Source organism: Bombina bombina, chromosome 4 (genome assembly GCF_027579735.1).
Source record: "Bombina bombina isolate aBomBom1 chromosome 4, aBomBom1.pri, whole genome shotgun sequence".
Classification (NCBI taxonomy): domain Eukaryota; kingdom Metazoa; phylum Chordata; class Amphibia; order Anura; family Bombinatoridae; genus Bombina; species Bombina bombina.
Window position 1 is genome coordinate 1,063,056,250 of NC_069502.1, and position 20,271 is coordinate 1,063,076,520.

The 20,271-nt window shown below is 36.2% G+C and overlaps 1 protein-coding gene across 4 annotated transcripts in view; it reads left to right on the plus strand.

Annotated features, from left to right (window-relative positions):
* Positions 1–4,798: 4,798 nt before the first annotated feature.
* NRXN1 (neurexin 1) overlaps positions 4,799–20,271 on the plus strand; it is a 2,027,363-nt gene continuing 2,011,890 nt past the window's right edge. For all 4 annotated transcript variants that reach the window (XM_053712207.1, XM_053712206.1, XM_053712209.1 and 1 more), the window contains exons 1-2: positions 4,799–4,914; positions 7,097–8,368. In XM_053712207.1, the coding sequence (XP_053568182.1) occupies positions 7,651–8,368 (718 nt within the window). In that variant the 5' untranslated portion in view covers positions 4,799–4,914; positions 7,097–7,650. The remainder of the gene's footprint in view (positions 4,915–7,096; positions 8,369–20,271) is intronic.

Sequence of the window (20,271 nt, forward strand, 5' to 3'; positions counted from 1 at the left end):
GTCTTAAAAGGGCAGGTGGGTGTTTTATGTTTTATAAGCAGTGCAATTGTCCCTGAGGAAGGGGCAGGTGGGGTGTTTTTTATACGTTATAAGCAGTACATTTGCCACTGAGTCTTAAAGGGGCAGGTGGGAGGGCTGTTTTATACTTTATAAGTAGTACATTTGTCACTGAGTCTTAAAGGGGCAGGGGATTGTTTTATACTTTATAAGTAGTACATTTGTCGCTGAGTCTTAAAGGGGCAGGTAGTGGGATTTTATTGATTACCTTGTGTCTTAAAGGGGTAGCTGGGGGAATTTGATTGAATACCCTGTGTTTTAAAGGGGTAGCTGGGGGGATTTTACTGATTACCCTGTGTCTTAAAGGGGTAGTTTGGAGATTTTACTAATTACCCTCTTTTTTAAAGGGTTAGGTGGGGGTTTTTTACTGATTAACCTGCTTATTAAAGGTGTAGTTAAAGATGATTGTACTGATTACCCTGTGCCTTAAACGGGTAGTTGTGGGTAGTTTTACCGATTACTCTGTGTCTGAAAGGGGCAATTGGGGAACTTTTACTGATTTATATGTGTCTTAAAGGGGCAGTTGGGAGGAAATTGTACTGATTACCCTGTGTCTTAAAGGGGTTGTTGGTGGGGATTTTACTATTTACCCTGGGTCAATTCCCCCGACCGCCCCTTTAAGACACAGGGTAACCGGTAAAATCATCCTTAACTATCCCTTTAAGACACAGGGTAATCAGTAAAATCCACCTCAACTACCCTTAAAAGACACAGGGTAATCAGTAAATTCCCCCCAACTGCCCCTTTAAGACACAGTGGAATCAGTAAAATTGTCTTAAAGGGGTTTTTGGTGGGGATTTTACTATTTGCCCTGGGTCAATTCCCCCCCGACAGCCCCTTTAAGACACAGGTTAATCAGTAAAATCATAATTAACTACCCCTTTAAAACACAGGGCAATCAGTAAAATCCCCCTCAACTACCCCTTTAAGACACAGGGTAATCAGTAAATTCCCCCAACTGCCCCTTTAAGACACAGTGGAATCAGTAAAATCACCCTCAACTACCCTTTAAGGGTAAATAGTAAAATCCCCCCAACTACCCCTTTAAGACCCAGGGTAATCAGTAAAATTCCCCCCGACCGCAACTTTAAGACACAAGGTAAACAGTAAAATCACCCTCAACTAACCCTTTAAGACTCAGGGTAAATAGTAAAATCCCCCAAATTACCTCTTTAAGACCCAGGGTAATCAGTAAAATTCCCCTGGCCACCCCTTTAAGACACAGGGTAATCAGTAAATTCCCCCCCCCCAACTACCCATTTAAGACACAAGGTAATCAGTAAAACCACCCTCAACTACCCCTTTAAATCCCAGGATAAATAGTAAAATTCCCCCAACTACCCCTTTAAGGCCCTGTGTAATCAGTAAAATTCCCCCAGACTGTCCCTTTAAAACAGAGGGTAATCAGTAAAATTCCCCCTAACTGCCCCTTTAAGACACAGGGTAATCATTAAAATCACACTCAACCACCCCTTTAAGGCACAGTGTAATCAGTAAAATCACCCTCAACTACTCTTTTAAGAAACGGGTTAATCAGTAAAAATCCCCCCACCTACCCCATTAAGACACTAGCTAATAAGTGACAAAACCCAACTACTCCTTTAAGACACAGGGTAATCAGTAAAATTCCCCAGCTAACCCTTTAAGACACAGGGTAATTTGGAAAATTCCCCAGCTACCCCTTTAAGACACATTGTAATCAGTAAAATTCCCCCAGCTCCCCTTTAAGACACAAGGTAATCAATAAAATCTCACCCCCTGCACCTTTAAGACTCAGTGACAAATGTACTGCCTATAAAGTATAAAACAACCCCCACACACACATACACCTACCCTTTTAAGACTCTGTGACAAATGTACTGCTTATAAAGTATAAAACACTTCCCCCTGCCCCTTTAAGACTCAGTGACAATTGTACTGGTTATGAAGTATAAAACACCCCCAACTGCCCCTTTAAGACTCAGTGACAATTGTACTGCTTATAAAGTATAAAACTACCCCACTTGCCCCTTTAAGACTCAGTGACAATTGTACTGCTTATAACATATAATACACCCTCCCCCACCTGCCCCTTTAAGAGTCAGTGACAATTGCACTGCTTATAACATATAGAACACCCCCCACCTGCCCCTTTAAGACTCAGTGACAATTGTACTGCTTATAAAGTATAAAATACCCCCACCTGCCCCTTTAAGACTCAGTGACAATTGTACTGCTTATAAAGTATAAAATACCCCCACCTGCCCCTTTAAGACTCAGTGACAATTGTACTGCTTATAACGTATAAAACACCCCCACCTGCCCCTTTAAGACTCAGTGACAATTGTACTGCTTAAAACGTACAATACACCCCCCACCTGCCCCTTTAAGACTCAGTGACAATTGTACTGCTTATAACAAATAAAACACCCCCACCTGCCCCTTTAAGACTCAGTGACAATTGTACTGCTTATAACGTATAATACACCCCCACCTGCCCCTTTAAGACTCAGTGGCAATTGTACTGCTTATAATGTATAAAACACCCCACCTTCCCCTTTAAGACTCAGTGACAATTGTACTGCTCATAATGTATAAAACACCCCCCACCTGTCCCTTTAAGACTCAGTGACAATAGTACCGCTTATAACGTATAATACACCCCCACCAGCCCCTTTAAGACTCAGTGGCAATTGTAATGCTTATAACGCATAAAACACCCCCCACCTGCCCCTTTAAGACTCAGTGACAATTGTACTGCTTATAACGTATAATACACCCCCACCTGCCCCTTTAAGACTCAGTGACAATTGTACTGCTTATAGCGTTTAAACACCCCCACCTGCCCCTTAAAGACTCAGTGACAATTGTACCGCTTATAATGTATAAAACACCCCCACCTGCCCCTTTAAGACTCAGTGACAATTGTTCTGCTTATAACATATAAAACACCCCCACCTGCCCCTTTAAGACTCAGGGACAATTGTACTGCTTATAAAGTATAAAACCCACCCATCTGCCCCTTTAAGACTCAGTGACAATTCTACTGCTAATAAGGTATAATACACCCCCACCTGCCCCTTTAAGACTCAGTGAAAATTGTACTGCTTATAACGTATAACCCCCTCACACCTGCCCCTTTAAGACTCAGTGACAATTGTTCTGCTTATAAAGTATAAAACACCCCCACCTGCCCCTTTAAGACTCAGTGACAATTGTACTGCTTATAACGTATAAAACACCCCCACCTGCCCCTTTAAGACTCAGTGACAATTGCACTGATTATAAAGTATAAAACACCCCCCACCTGCCCCTTTAAGACTATGACAATTGTACTGCTTATAACGTATAAAACACCCCCACCTGCCCCTTTAAGACTTAGTGACACTTGTACTGCTTATAACGTATAATACGCCCCCCACCTGCCCCTTTAAGACTCAGTGACAATTGTACTGCTTATAACGTATAATACACCCCCCACCTGCCCCTTTAAGACTCAGTGACAATTGTACTGCTTATGACGTATAAAACACCCCCCACCTGCCCCTTTAAGACACGGTGACAATTGTACTGCTTATAACGTATAATACACCCCCCACCTGCCCCTTTAAGACTCAGTGACAATTGTACTGCTTATAACGTATAAAACACCCCCCACCTGCCCCTTTAAGACACGGTGACAATTGTACTGCTTATAACGTATAATACACCCCCATCTGCCCCTTTAAGATTCAGTGACAATTGTACTGCTTATAACGTATAAAACACCCCCATCTGCCCCTTTAAGATTCAGTGACAATTGTACTGCTTATAAGGTATAATACACCCCCACCTGCCCCTTTAAGACAGTGAAAATTGTACTGCTTATAACGTATAACCCCCTCACACCTGCCCCTTTAAGACTCAGTGACAATTGTACTGCTTATAAAGTATAAAACACCCCCACCTACCCCTTTAAGACTCAGTGACAATTGTACTGCTTATAAAGTATAAAACACCCCCACCTACCCCTTTAAGACTCAGTGACAATTGTACTGCTTATAACGTAAAATACACCCCCACCTACCCCTTTAAGACTCAGTGACAATTGTACTGCTTATAACTTATAAAACACCCCCACCTGCCCCTTTAAGACTCAGTGACAATTGCACTGATTATAAAGTATAAAACACCCCCCACCTGCCCCTTTAAGTCTCAGTGACAATTGTACTGCTTATAACGTATAAAACACCCCCACCTGCCCCTTTAAGACTTAGTGACAATTGTACTGCTTATAAGGTATAATACACCCCCATCTGCCCCTTTAAGACTCAGTGACAATTGTACTGCTTATAACGTATAATACACCCCCACCTGCCCCTTTAAGACTCAGTGACAATTTTACTGCTTATAACGTATAATACACCCCACCTGCCCCTTTAAGACTCAGTGACAATTGTACTGCTTATAACGTATAATACACCCCCCACCTGCCCCTTTAAGACTCAGTGATAACGTATAAAACACCTGTATATGGAAGTAAAAACCTAGGGCACTTTGAGGGCAATACAATGTATGCAAGGTATGAATATCTGACAGAATCCCCTGCTTCTAGTGAGCATGCTCAGTTAGCAGGTAGCAAAATCAGACTGGGTATGAAAATCAGATGCTGTCCATGGTGCTGCAGAGCTCAGGAAAACCCCGCCTCAGTCTGCAGACGGACAGCAGCAGGCGTCATGTGAGCCCTCCTCCACAGCCCCTCCTTCACTCCTGGAGACAGGAGCACAAGCCTACAGCAGCTGAAAAGGCAGAGCTCATCCTACATCCTAAGACCTAGGCAATTTTCCTTGACCGACACATACTTAAGACCTATTACAAGCTAAGGAAAAGCCATTGCAGGTAAAAACCTACATCGGATTATTGGAAGAATAGGATGATAAATCTGTGTGTCTGATGCCTGTGTGTCTGATGTCTCTATGTGTGACTGATGCTCAGGGCTGGGTGCGTGTAGCATATTGATGGAGCAGAGATTGCAAGTTGGATGCAGTGATGTATATAAAGAAGGGCTCTACAAGGTATTTGTGCATGCAGCACTTGCTAAATTTGTGGATGTTGTGTTCATAATGTCTATGCGACGGAATAACAGAAAATTGGGAGGGGGTAAGTGGAATATGGAATATAATACACCTCTATAGATATGCTGAGCTGCACATCTTGTACATTTTTTTGTTTGTTTTGTTTATTGTGTATTATTATTTTTGTTGGGGGAGAGGAGGAAATAAAGTAAAAATCATTGTAACTGCAGACACGATCCTGTAGGTAACAAATCGATCATTCCAGCAGGGATAAATTTGATTCAAAGAAATACGATGAAATGAGAAGGAAGATTTATGATGCCCATCCCAGGCTTTCAAATGAAAGTGCAGATCTATTTGGCTGCAGCGTGGTTGGGTTCTGGGTTTGCATATCATCCTGTAATTTGTGGCTTCTTTGGGTCTTTCCCGCACATACTGTAGAGAAGTCTATACAATAAGGATTCCCCCTAAGGATTGTAAATGCTTATTGACGTGCAATTTATATGAATGTAAAGGAGTGTTAGGAGGCGTAGTGACTCTTGATCCTGGTCTATTGGGGCTGGAGATATGGCAGGTCCATTAAATGTATTATTCGGATTATCTGAAGAATCTATGAATAAGCAGAAAAAAAATCACATACAGGCATACAATAAACACACCCATGCTTTGTATATCTCTGTTACCTTTAGCTATATTTTTAATCTGTGAATAGTATATAAAAGTAAAATGTAAAAAATAATGATAACAATCCCTTGGGACTTTGTATGTTATTTTATTTCTTCCACATGACGTGTAATAGAGCACTGCTGTTTATGTATTCTCAGTTCAGTAGTTTGTGTTGCTGTTTGCAGAATCCATTGACTAGAGAATCACTTCTCACTCTGGGTATTAATAGAAAAAAGCAAAAAAAAAAAAAAAAAAAAAAAAGCCAGTTTCTGATACCAGTTATATGCTTGATGCAGGAACTTTGTGGATTTTGGAGATTTGTCAGATCATCTGCACTGGTTATTGTAGGAATAGGTGTCTGAAACAAAAGCAAAATGCAGTGCAATAAATTACAGCTTGTTTCTGCTTGTAAAAAAGGTGTTAATTAGACACTGAGCTGTTGTGTCCAGGCAATAAATTAAGAGTGGAAAATGCATGCAAAGACTTGCAATGGCAGAAGAAAATGTACTTTCCCATCTCTAGCAGGTTGCATGACCTGTCTGCACGGATGTTTCAGGAGCATTGTCATTTAACCATCAATAGAATAGACTAATTATTAATTGTGATAATGGCCTGTTCCTTCTTATTCATGGAAAACACGAGCTACAGGAACAGCTGTGCTATTGATGAGTGTTAGTTATTAGTGTGTGGATCTGCTTTTAATTCTTGGTATCCATAAGAAAACATGAAGGATTCATTATGACAGTTGAAATAAGATGCATGAAATGTTTTATAGAGATTCTGTGGATGGGTCTTTCATTTAAAAGAGAATTATTAAAAAAAGAGAGCCTCCTCCTATGGGGATTAAAGACCTTATGTGGGATGAGTAAGGGGTGTTTAGGGAGATTTGTGAGAGCGCATGAGCTGAAGCAGATTTTTCTTTGGTCTAGCAAGGATCATTGCAATGCTGAAGAAAAATAGATAGGGTAGGGTAGGAAGCCATACCTGATTTAATGCTTTCATGTTTCTGTATTCATTCACATTCTACCCACATTGTGAAAATTAAAGACTCCGGTGTCTTAACTTGCAAACGCCTGCTGAGATAGTGTGTGGATGTGACTGGTGGCTTTGTATGGATCATTTCTAGTGGATACAATGTGCATGCAATGTAAGGTTTTTAACGGTATCAGTTCCATACAACTGGAATGTACAAACAGTTTCATTTTAAGTTGATCAAATCATTATTAAAGTACGGTATTCCAAAAAAGAACCCCATATTAACTGTGCAGCAATTTATATATTATTATTCATTTTTCAGCTTTAATAGAATATCCACTTACTCTCATTTAAATCATTTTCAGGTAGATGGGTCGTATTAGACTGAATGTGAATGGGATCTCATTATTATTGTGGAAAGGAAAGAAAAGGAGCTGTTAAAAATTTCATGTCAAATAGCTGTTCCTGTTTGACAGTGCATCATCTTCTGCCTGACTTGGAGAGAAGGAACTCAGAACACCATGAGTGATGATTCATGTCATCTTTTGTAATGCCCAGGCATCTTGCCCATGATCTATCCTAAAAGGGATTTTACTGTACACATAGAAGAAAACAACATTGTATGTTCAAATTTCGGATAATAGTAAAAGGTCATCCATATTTGGATGGTAAAACTATATTTGCATTGTTTTGTATTATTGCAGCGGTTTTTCGGAAACCTGTTTTCATTGTTAATATGGAACACTAGCACATATCATTTATTTTGTTTTGTAGTAAAAATATTATACGTTGGCCCCTTATCTCTACAATAGTTTAACAAACAATATAAGGGTTATATTTTGTTGGGTAGATACACACTACAGTCAATCTGGAAGATATACGCAATTTAAAGGACCCTCAAGACATCAAGTCATTAACCATGGCTAGTGTCCTTAAACAAGGGGGCCTTATAATTTGGATGATCTTAATCCTTGGATGCATGGTGGATATGGGCTGCGGCCTGGAATTTCCAGGAACAGAAGGTCAATGGACTCGATTCCCTAAGTGGAATGCTTGTTGTGAAAGTGAGATGAGTTTTAATCTGAAGACGAAAAGGTCGAGCGGGCTTATCATTTACTTTGATGACAAAGGATACTGTGATTTCTTAGAGCTGATATTATATGAAGGGAGGTTGAAGCTGAGTTTTACCATCTTCTGTGCTGAGCCTGCTTCACTCCTGACAGACCTTGCTGTAAATGATAACAACTGGCACTCTGTAGTAATTAAGAGAAACTTTAAAAACACAACATTAATTCTAGACAAGCAAAGTAAGTGGGTAGAGGTAAAATCAAATAGAATAGATATGATAGTTTTCAGCAACCTTTTTATAGGTGGGATCCCTCCAGATGTACAGAAACCATACTTAACATTTCCAGAAGTAAAAAACAGTGGTACCTTTGAAGGCTGGATAAGGGATATTCGGGTTAATTTCACAGACTCATCTCCTATATCTAGCAACCACGTTAAGATGGAGGATGAACCAAACCCTTGTGCCAAAGACAAAGTGTGTCTGAATGGCGGAGTATGCTCAGTTGTGAATGAAGAAGCTATGTGTGACTGTTCCCAGACTGGTTTTCAAGGAAAAGACTGCAGTGAAGGTAAGAGAAAATCCCTATGCCCTATTAAATGTCAGAACATGAGATTTATTTTCAAAACCTAATCAATTAAGACACCTGCATGTTCGTAGATATTTAACTACTTCCCATTTCCCTTGTACCCAGATCTCATTGTTGCCTGTTCCCTAAGTCCAAATCATTTTCATCTTGGAGATTTTTAAGAAATTTGTCCTGACCAATTATACATGCATACATAAATGATCTAGAAGTCTTTTCAATAGTAAAGATTGCCTATCTGTATTATTACACATCAGGAGTTCTTACATCAAATACCTGAATACACAGAGGTTTATTCATGCAATGTCTCAGTTAAAAAGATGCATTATAAAAGTATATATATATATTTCCTGTACAAATGACAGCACTCTCAGGTCTTTTTTCAAAATGAGATCAACAAAAGAGACTTTTGTTGATCTCATTTTGAAAAAAGACCTGAGAGTGCTGTCATTTGTACAGGAAATATTTAAAACATCATAGCACCCAGGCAGACGACCTTTGGAGGGTATATCCTGTGTGGTATGGACGGTATTATATATATATATATATATATATATATATATATATATATATATATATATATATATTTATATGTACATAAATAAATTATACCATCACCTTCTGCTACAGGAGATTAATACATTATTAAATCAGGATTTATGAAGCTCTAATAATCATAACTATTTCCTTTTCAAGTAACTTACCTACCAAATCTCTTCTAGATTTATTGATATTAATACATCATTATTTTTTAGGCATAAAAACTAAAACTATATTGCTGCATACTACACACACACACTAAACAAAAAAATATAGGAACATTTCATGAAAGCGTATTTTTTGTAAGATGCAGGCCTCTAGTGCATTTCTGTAAAATATAAAACAATAACATTCATTTATTTTTAGAATATGAACAATCAATATGCAGATCTCATTAAATATGGCTACTACTGCACATCTTGTAATAACTGAGCTGTAGAATAGATGTAATGTTGGCAGCATAAAATATAAATGATATAGCTTGGAATTACAGTTAATTGTTTTCTAGTGTTTTTGTCTAAGGATGGTAAATAAAAACACCCTTAAATGCACTGCTGCCATAATTAAAGCAGGTTGTTAATCATTTTTACATTCTAGTCATCAATATGTTTTGTAAATCTCATGTAATTCTTATATAACTATGGGTGCATATGAATATAGTGCTTTTTTTCTGGTTTATGTTTGGATAGCATAACCTCTAGTGTGTAACCTGGTAGAATATCATATTTTGTTAGGCAGATTACACTAGAAATCATTAGCTGGTTATAATAAGCAGATTTAATATATTTCTAACAATAGAAAACAAAACGTGTAGAAAAAATATAATTTTTTTTACACATTCATAACACATGTGACAGATGAAACATATGGTGTGTATTTGGGGGTATGTGTATATATGTGTATGTGTGCCACATTTGCCAAGGTGCAATGTATATGCATAGCTATCAAACTTGCTCAACAACGTTTTATGAAAAATATGCAACATTAATTAAATATAATTATATTTAATAAATGCTGTGTATTTTTTTTAAAGATCCATGAATTATTATCAAGGACATTTAAAATGTAGAGCATTTCAAGAAAAAAAAAAGTCTGTAAAATATTTAACTGTAATTTAAAATAGCAGTTATGAATGTCAAAAACAGTACAGATGTTTTTTGAGGACATGAATGATTAATATATGTTTGATGAGTCATCAGAATTAGCTTATGGTCTCACCCCTATGTTCCAAAGACAATCTCTAATGACATTCATCTCATGGACCATAAGAAGTAACATATGGCAAGAACAATTGCATGTGCATATTTTATGTGCACCTTGATAATTGTTATGTGTCTTTTTTTTATTTAGAAGGGCCTAACATGGCTCTAACATCCAAACTTACTTTACTTAATTAATTATACTTTTTATTTAATTTGTATTTTAATCTATGGAACATTTTACTAATATACTTGCTATATTTAATGGGCTCCTTGAAAACAATTGTTTTATTTTGGTTTTTTTATTTGAAAAGGCATAACATGGCCTAGACATCCAAGAAAACTGTAATTATATATTTTTTATTTTATTTATAATATAAGTTTTGGAATTTTTTACTGATGTGTTTACTAATATTAAATATTTTAGGCTTCTATTAATGTCACTTTTTTACATTTTCGAAAAAAGTCATGTTTGTAAGTCAAGTCATGTTTGTGTACGTACATTTGTGGGTATTTATTGATTTTTCTAGTTAATGGGTTACAGTTAGAAACATGTAGTGGTTTACATGTATAGTTGTATAACTAGACTTATTAAAGGGACAATCTAGTGAAAATTAAACTTTCATGATTCAGATAGGACGTGTAATTTAAAACTACTTTCCAATTTACTTCTATTATCTAATTTGCTCAATTCTTTAGATATCCTTTGTTGAAGAAATAGCAATGCACATGTTTGAGCCAATCACACGAGGCCTCTATGTGCAGCAACCAATAAGCAGCTACTGAGCATATCTAGATATGCTTTTCAGCAAGTGATATCAAGAGAATGAAGTAAATTAGATAATAGAAGTAAATTAGAAAGTTGTTTAAAATGACATGCTCTTTCTAAATCATGAAAGAAAAAATGTGGGTTTCATGTCCCTTTAAGATGGTAACATTAATTTTAATAATGTTAAGAAATGACTCTTTAAGAGATATTGCTTACATAAGTGTGTCCAACAAGGGGTATCAAGTTAGCACAAATACATAATATTGTGGAGTGTTTAACATTTTATTTTATGATTACTGTTAGACTAGCGACATATACCAGATTCATTAAAAAGGAAATGTAATAGTATATTGAGGATGTACAGTCCAAGCATTCTCTTTCAGAGTACTTTGAACTACAACCATGTGCTGTTCTAAGATATACTTTGATGTTGGATGATAAATACACCCTTGTAATCCATCTTGATTGACAGGACTTTATTGCACTGTGCAGGACTAGGTGTGTTTTTAATATATATATCTTATTTATTGTATCATTTATGGATACAAGATTGGGAGTATGTGGATTAGACAGGTCCTTCAACAGAGACATAAAGCACAAAATGCTTTTCATGCACCTCCCTCAAATTATGGGTGCCACCATTTTGAAACCTAGGTTTCACAGCAGATATCTGATGGAGAGTTGCTGCACATATACAAGCATAGCAATGGAATGTAGTGAAGCTAGATTTCAACATGGTGGCAACCATAACTAGAGAGAGGTGAAGGATAATCTCAGTACTATAGCATTTAATGTTTAATGTCCCTTTAAGTATATATATTAAAACTTTATGAAAAAAAGCTTGCCTCTAATTCATAACAAATTGTTAATTGAATCTCTCACAGTGGCCTGTAGTCAATAAATCTTTATGTGGATCTGTGGGACCTCAGAACATCTATGTGAAAAATATGAAGTCTCATATGAGATTCAGTTTTGGGAAGTTTTACAGTGGAAAACTGTTCCATACATTTTTTGAAGAGGGGAGACAAATGCAGTACTGTACATGTTTTATTCATTTTATACTTCATATTTTGTAATTTGTGTCTAATAGTTCATTTAAAAATGTGGGACTGCCAGTGTAAATAATTTGGCTACACTAGGGTATTCCTTGTGTGTGTTAAAAGTGTGATCACAGCTCTTGTTTTGTATGTCTGCAAGACACACTGTTTTTTTTTCATGGTTTACGCGTTTGTGTATTCATCTCAAAATAAGAGATTGGGTGCCTAACTTTAAAGAAACAATGCATACCACACTAGAATTGAACAGAGGATGAACTGCACTAAAACGACTGCATTAAAATGATTGCATTTCAGTTTGCATTTGCTTCAAAATGAAATCTTTTAGCAGTGTCAGGTTCTGCCATGCTAAGCATCAACAATTTTGCAAGATGCTGCTTTCAATAGTGACCAATTATTTACAGTCTTTAAGACACTTTATTTAATTCATGTATGTAGGTAAAAGGTAGTCAGTGGTCTTGTATAAGTCTGGATGGTTCAGAAATAATGCTTAGTCTATTGGTCCTATAACTTTCCAGCTTTTATATACCCTTTACAATCTATGATCCTTGCTGTTACCTAACATATCATGCAATTTATCAAATTATTTTTTGGGAAATGAGTATCGTCATTATCTATTTTGTACCTGCAAGGAATAAAATACCTACTGTGTAATAGATATGTTAGTCAGGAGGAGTTTGCTGTTGGCACTGTGTTTAATGCCAACATAAATTATACTGCTCAATCCACACCAGTCACTTCATTACAATATGCAGCATATGTCAGTACATTTTCTGTATACATTTTGCATTTGTTACTTTTTATTATTTATTAATAATTATTTATTGCGCTTTTTTATATATGTTATCTATCTGAAGACGTGGTGAAGCTCTAAACATTATGGATCTGAAATTAATGTTTCTGCAAGGAAATTACCAGACTATATGGAAATTTCCACTTGCCCAACAATCACAGACAATTAACATCTTGCAATGGACGATGAAAAATGTGGTTGTTTTCTAAGCATTTTTGAAATATACCTTAATCAGCAAACATTATTTTAGTAAAAATTATTACTGCTTTTCTGCAGCATACACACATATCCTTTGAGGGCCCGTGCACCAGCATTAAAAACAGCATGCAGTGTGTATTGCTTCTGAACATATTATCAAAGATTGACTATAATCTTTAAGGAAATGCTGATGAAAAATGAACAGTACAGCATGGCTTTTGAATTGAAAGCATTCACCTATCTGGGTGCTGTCGCTTTTGAGATGCCCTTTATAATTATCATGTCCACTTTAAAGGGACAGTCTACACTAAAATTGTTATTGTTTAAACAGATAGATAACACCATTACTACCCATTCCCAAGCTTTGCACAGCCAACATTGTTGGATTAAAATACTTTATAACATTTAAACCTCTAAAGTTCTGCCTGTTTCAAAGGCTCTATATATAGCCTCTTAATCACATGCTTTTGTATTTGCTTTTCACAACAGGAGACTACTAGCCCATGTGGGTCATATAGATAACAATGTGTTCACGTCCGAGAAGTTATTTAAGAGTTAGCACAACACAAAACTAAATGCAAGTCAATTGATAATAAATAGTCACAGTCATGTGATCAGGGGACTTTCAGAAGATGCTTAGATTCAAGGTAATCACAGAGGTAAAAAGTAAATTAATATAACTGTGTTGGTTAAAACTGGGGAATGGGTAATAAAGGGATTATGTATCTTTTAAAACAATATAATCTATTGTAGGCTGTCCCTTTAAGGGGATGTATGCTCACCCTGCCATATATTTAATACAAAAATGTTGCAAGTTCTACTTGAGCCAATCAGATTCATTAAAATATGACAACTATTTTAAATATTTAATTCTACAATGTAACTGTACAAAGAAAATGTAGTTTTCTTCTATTTGGGGCATAGGACAAATTGATTTAACTCTTTGGCAATTATTATTGTGGTCTTGTAATGTCATACATAGAGCTTTGAAGTAATATTCTGGACATGTCTGCTCTTCTTCTGACATCCAATTTTTCTTTACTGACAGCATAGTGGCTTATCTTGTCTCAAAAAATGGATTGTCTCTTTTTTTTCAAGATCGGATGCAATGCTTGTTCATAAATCAGTCATCAGGGATTTTAGCTGAAATGGCGCACTGATTCCCACTCCCCCACAAGAGACTGAGTGCATCACCTCAACCAAGCTAAGAAGTGAGAGCCAAGTCATTAATCTGGCTTTGTTTTTTAGCTCAACTAAAAAGCACTATACTTATGATCTAATGCATACGATTTAAACAGGTAGCTGACTGTATCAGTGGAAATATTTTCTAAGCCAGATAGAGTATATAAAAAAAAGCAGATAGCCTAAATGGTTTCTGTAATATGCTCCATTCAGCAGAAGTTTTTAACATGTTTATTTAAGAGAAAGAATAGTGCGATAATATATTTGCATAACAAAATAAATGTAATATGACACATAAACACTCATCTGTCAATCTTAAAACAAATAGGTATGCATTTAATGAGAAGAATAATAGGGAGAAAAAGAAAATAGAGGAGGGGTATTCTAAAATAAGAGAAACTACTATATAGATAGAGAGACAATATTGAAGGTTGAGAGAGGAATGAAATGTGTGAGAGAATAAAGAGAAAATAGAAAGCATAGGGGGGGACTATAGATGAGAGGAATAGGAGGAAAAGGGAAAGAAAATTTATAAAACGGGGAAGACAGTTATTAAAATAAAGAGTGGGGAGGAAGTAAAGTTATGAAGAAAAAAAAGAACAGATGAGGAAGAGAGTAGGGATAGGCGAATGTTTCTAAAAATTCAATATTTAAAACAAAATTTGATACATTCATTCGTTCGAATCAAATTTCGAATGTTATTATAACATTCTAACATTCTATTTTTGAATTTTCGTTTTCACATTTTTCAATAACATTCGAAAATATTTGTTCGAATAATAGAATGTTTAGCTATTTAATTTATATCCGATTCAGTTTCGAAATGTAATATTCAAAGTCGAATGTGACATTCAAATTTGAATGTAAGATTCGAATTCAAATGTAAAATTCAAATTTGAAATAGTATTTCTACTCTTATACTGTGTTTTCTAAATGTAATATTCCAATTCGAATGTGACATTCAAATGTCCCATTCGAATTTGAAATATTATTTCTAGTCTACAACTGTGTTGTATAAATGTAATATTTGAATTTGAATGTAACATTCAAAAACTGTAAATAACATTCGATAATAGAATTTTTTTAAATATTCGTTCTTATCAACATTCGATTATGTAAATTGAATTTCTACAATAACATTCGTTCTAACATTTGAATTTGAATGTAAACACACTTACCCATCCCTAGAAGAGAGACAGATGAGAAGTATGGACTGAGAGGTAATGTATATGATATAGAATAGCGTTATACGAAGATATGTAAAGGTAAAACAATTAACAATAGATCATGTATGTCAGGAGACTAAAAGGAAAGAGACAGAAGAGAATGTGAATATTCGTAAAGGCCCATTAAATACAGTAGAATTGTACAATCAACAAATACATAATAAAAAGACAAGGCAATTACTCTTACTCTGAATTTCAATTGAGCATTAGATTTTCTCACAAATTTCAAAATATCTCCCATTTCCCTGCCCCCTGTATCAGCCATCAGTGAATCTCAGACTCCCATATGTATACACTGTATGTTCTTAAAGGGACAGTCTTGTCAAAATGAAACTTTCATGATTCGGATAGAGCATGCAATTTTAAACAACTTTCCAATTTACTTTAACCCCTTAACGACCGAGGAGGACATGCAGGGTACGTCCTCTAAAAAAATACCCTTAACGACCAAGGACGTACCCTGCACGTCCTCGGTCTGGAAAGCAGCTGGAAGCGATCCTGCTCGCTTCCAGCTGCTTTCCGGTTATTGCAGTGATGCCTCGATATCGAGGCATCCTGCAATAACCTTTTTAAGCCATCCAGTGTAGAGAGAGCCACTCTGTGGCCCTCTCTGCACCGAAGATCGGTGGCTTACTTCGTTGGTGGGTGGAAGCCGGTGTGGGAGGCGGGTGGCGGCCATTGATGGCCCTGGTGATGTGGAGGGTGGCGGGATCGTGGGCGGGGATGACCGGGGGCATGCACTGACACGCGTGCATGCACGGGAGGCCGGGGGCGGGCGTGTGCACAGGGAGGGAGCAGGTGGGAACTGCTACACTACAGAAAAAAGTTTAATAAAAATGCTACAAAAACGGGAGTAAAAGTTTTAAAAAAATAAATCAATCAAGGTGTGGGTTGGTCTGTGGAGGGGGGGGAAGCTACACTACAGAAAAAAAAAAAACAAAAAAAAAAAAAAAGTTTTTTTCTGCAAACTGGGTACTGGCAGACAGCTGCCAGTACCCAAGATGACCCCCAATAATGCAGAGGGGGAGGGTTAGAGAGCTGTTTTGGGGGGATCAGGGAGGTTGGGGGCTAAGGGGGGATCCTACACAGCAGCATATGTAAATATGGTTTAAAAAAAAATAAAAAAACTTTTATTTTAGTACTGGCAGACTTTCTGCCAGTACTTAAGATGGCGGGGACAATTGTGGGGTGGGGGAGGGAAGGGAGCTGTTTGGGAGGGATCAGGGGGTGGGATGTGTCAGGTGGGAGGCTGATCTCTACACTAAAGCTAAAATTAACCCTGCAAGCTCCCTGCAAACTACCTAATTAACCCCTTCACTTCTAGTCATAATACTCGTGTGATGCGCAGCAGCATTCAGCGGCCTTCTAATTACCAAAAAGCAACGCCGAAGTCATATATGTCTGCTATTTCTGAACAAAGGGGATCCCAGAGAAGCATTTACAACCATTTGTGCCATAATTGCACACGCTGTTTGTAAATAATTTCAGCGAGAAACCTAAAATTGTGAAAAATTTTACGTTTTTTTAAATTTGATCGCATTTGGCGGTGAAATGGTGGCATGAAATATACTAAAATGGGCCTAGATCAATACTTGGGGTTGTCTACTACGCTACACTAAAGTTAACATTAACCCTAGAAGCTCCCTATCCCTAAATGCTCCCTAATTAACCCCTTCACTGCTGGGCATAATACACGTGTGGTGCGCAGTGGCATTTAGCAGCCTTCTAATTACCAAAACGCAAAGCCAAAGCCATATATGTCTGCTATTTATGAACAAAGGGGATCCCAGAGAAGCATTTGCAACCATTTATGCTATAATTGCATAAGTTGTTTGTAAATTATTTCAGTGAGAAACCTAAAGTTTGTGAAAAAATTTGTGAAAAAGGGAACAATTATTTTTATTTGATCGCATTTGGCGGTGAAATGGTGGCATGAAATATACCAAAATGGGCCTAGATCAATACTTTGGGATGTCTTCTAAAAAAAAATATATATATATATACATGTCAATGGATATTCAGGGATTCCTGAAAGATATTAGTGTTCCAATGTAACTATCGCTAATTTTGAAAAAAAGTGGTTTGGAAATAGCAAAGTGCTACTTGTATTTATGGCCCTATAACTTGCAAAAAAGCAAAGAACATGTAAACATTGGGTATTTCTAAACTCAGGACAAAATTAATAAACTATTTAGCATGGGATTTTTTTGGTGGTTGTAGATGTGTAACAGATATTGGGGGTCAAAGTTCGAAAAGTGTGTTTTTTTCCATTTTCCTCATATTTTATCATTTTTGTCATAGTAAATTATAAAATATGATGAAAATAATGGTATCTTTGGAAAGTCCATTTAATGGCGAGAAAAACGGTTTATAATATGTATGGGTACAGTAAATGAGTAAGAAGAAAATTACAGCTAAACACAAACACCGCAAAAATGTAAAAATAGCCTTGGTCCCAAACGGACAGAAAATGGAAAAGTGCTGTGGTCATTAAAGGGTTAATCATCAAATTAGCTTTTTCTGTTTGTATTCCTTGTTGAAAGCTAACCCTAGGTAGGATCATATGCTAATTTCAAAGCTCTTGAAGGCAGCCTCTTATCTCAGTGCATTTTTACAGTTTTTAACAACTAGAGGGCATTAGTTCATGTGTGCCATATAGATAACATTGTGCTCACTCCCGTTACCTAGCAGTCAGCACTGATTGGGTAAAATGCAACTCTGTCAAAGGAACTGAGATAATGGGGCAATCTGCAGAAGCTTAGATACAAGGTAATCACAAAGGTAAAAGGTATATTAATATGTGTTGGTTATGCAAAACTGGGGAATGGGTAATAAAGGGATTATCTATCTTTTTAAACAAGAAACATTTTCAAATAGACTGTCCCTTTAAACATGCTCAGAAAGAGTCAGTGCCTCAGATTGTATTTATATATAAATACTGTGCTCATTTTTATAATTCAAATGCATTGGAACGTCTTTTAAAATTGCATTCTCTATCTGAATCAAAAAAGTTTAATTTTGACTTTAGCAGATCCTAATTATGTATTTTAGATAACATGACTTTTCTAATGTCATTATTTTTTCTTATGACTAGAATGTTGTTTTTATTGTATCACACCCTAATTTATGGAAAAGGCTTAATATTATATATAGATAAAAATGCTGATGAAGGTATAATTTGTGTCTTAATTTTGTAGATGTGTTTCTTAAAGGGACATTAAAATTAATTCACTGGAGTGGTTTTGAAATTCCATAAGAAGAATGCATGAGTGATGTATGTGAATGGGCACTGCCTACCAGTATGTTTTCGGCAAGTGCTGTGCAGAAAACAATTTAGTACAAACTTTGTGATACATTTTTAAACTAGCTATTTTTAGAAAATACTGTTAAAATCTTTCTAATGGAATTTTAAGTGCAATACCATCCCTTTCAATTCTCATTTAAGTGGCTACACTCCATAACCTGTAGTGGCTTAATGAGGATAACAAGTTAATCCTCATTATATGAGTCATCTTGGTCAAATGGACTATAGCCACATCGTTATGCGTTGCATGATGATGTAATGTTAAATGTGTAAATGCCAAATGACAGAGGCACTTTCTAATTGCTTATGGTGTAAATTGGAAAATCTTATGAGCCAATATCCTGTCCCCTTTCCTGTGAGAGGGGACTACAAACCCTTTACTGGAAAGGTGAATTCTGCCTTTTTAAATAAGGTGCTGCATATTCCTTTGGTGCAGCCAAATGTCATAAAATTACAATATCTTGCAACAGCAGCCACTGGCTAAGGGGTAGGGTGTACTGATGGAGTCCCTATCTCTCTACCCCATGACCTAGAGAGGAAAAAGATGCATAATTTTGAATAAGTAAGGAAATTGGATAACCTGCAAGGAGATATCTTTAAATTTTCAGTTATTTTTTAATTTAAAACCAAGATATGCTCCAATGCTGTTGTTTTATTGTGTAAATGTGTATCTTTTTTTGTTCCAAATGTAACCTAACTGCAAAATTGTAGTAACTTTGCAAACTAACTTCACTTTTGAAAGTGTTCTGCTTAAAAAAACCATGATTTTTGTAAATAACTTACAAAAATGCTCTGAAAGTGGTGTTAAAGAAGACTAAAACAGCTTTAGCACAGGGGTGCAGAATAGCTCAGCATTAAACTAAGGTCAGTATGTTCATTCAAGGTGACAAACAGGAAAAACATACAGTAAGGGCTATATTACGAGTCGCACACTAACTGTTGCGCGCAAGAAAAAAGGGATTCATCACGGGACTTTGCATGTGTCGGAAATAGCTTGTGTGTTGCAAGTTGAAAGTAAGTCAGGATAGTGCAACTTCAGAGATCTGGTCAACTGTTACGGTCGACTAAAAAGATGCACAAACACATCAAAATCACATTTAAAAGTACAGTTACACTCATAATAACTATATCTAATAAAAACATTTTTTATATTTTTATATATTTTTTAAAACTGCATTCGAAAGTTATACGGGCCCAAATATATGAGTTCTCAGGTTTTAGAAAAAAAAGAGTGCAAAGGGCTTTAACAAAGAGATCCATACATATACATGCCTAAGTATATATATAAATGTGTGTGTGTGTGTGTACATATGTATTTAAGTATTTATATGTGTATAAATGTATTTGGAGACATATATATATACACATGAACACATATATACATATATATATATATATATATATATATACATATATATATATATATATATATATATATATATATATATATATGTGCTACCCGGTGCATGCAAAAAGCCGAAGTCTAGCAGAGTTAACCCAAAAGCGGGAGCACTCTACTCTATGAGTGCGCTGAAGGGCTTTGAATAGTGTAATGACAGAGCAATAACCTGAGTTTAAAGTGTAAAACAGTAATTTGTGTAAAGGTTCTCTTTTAATACATA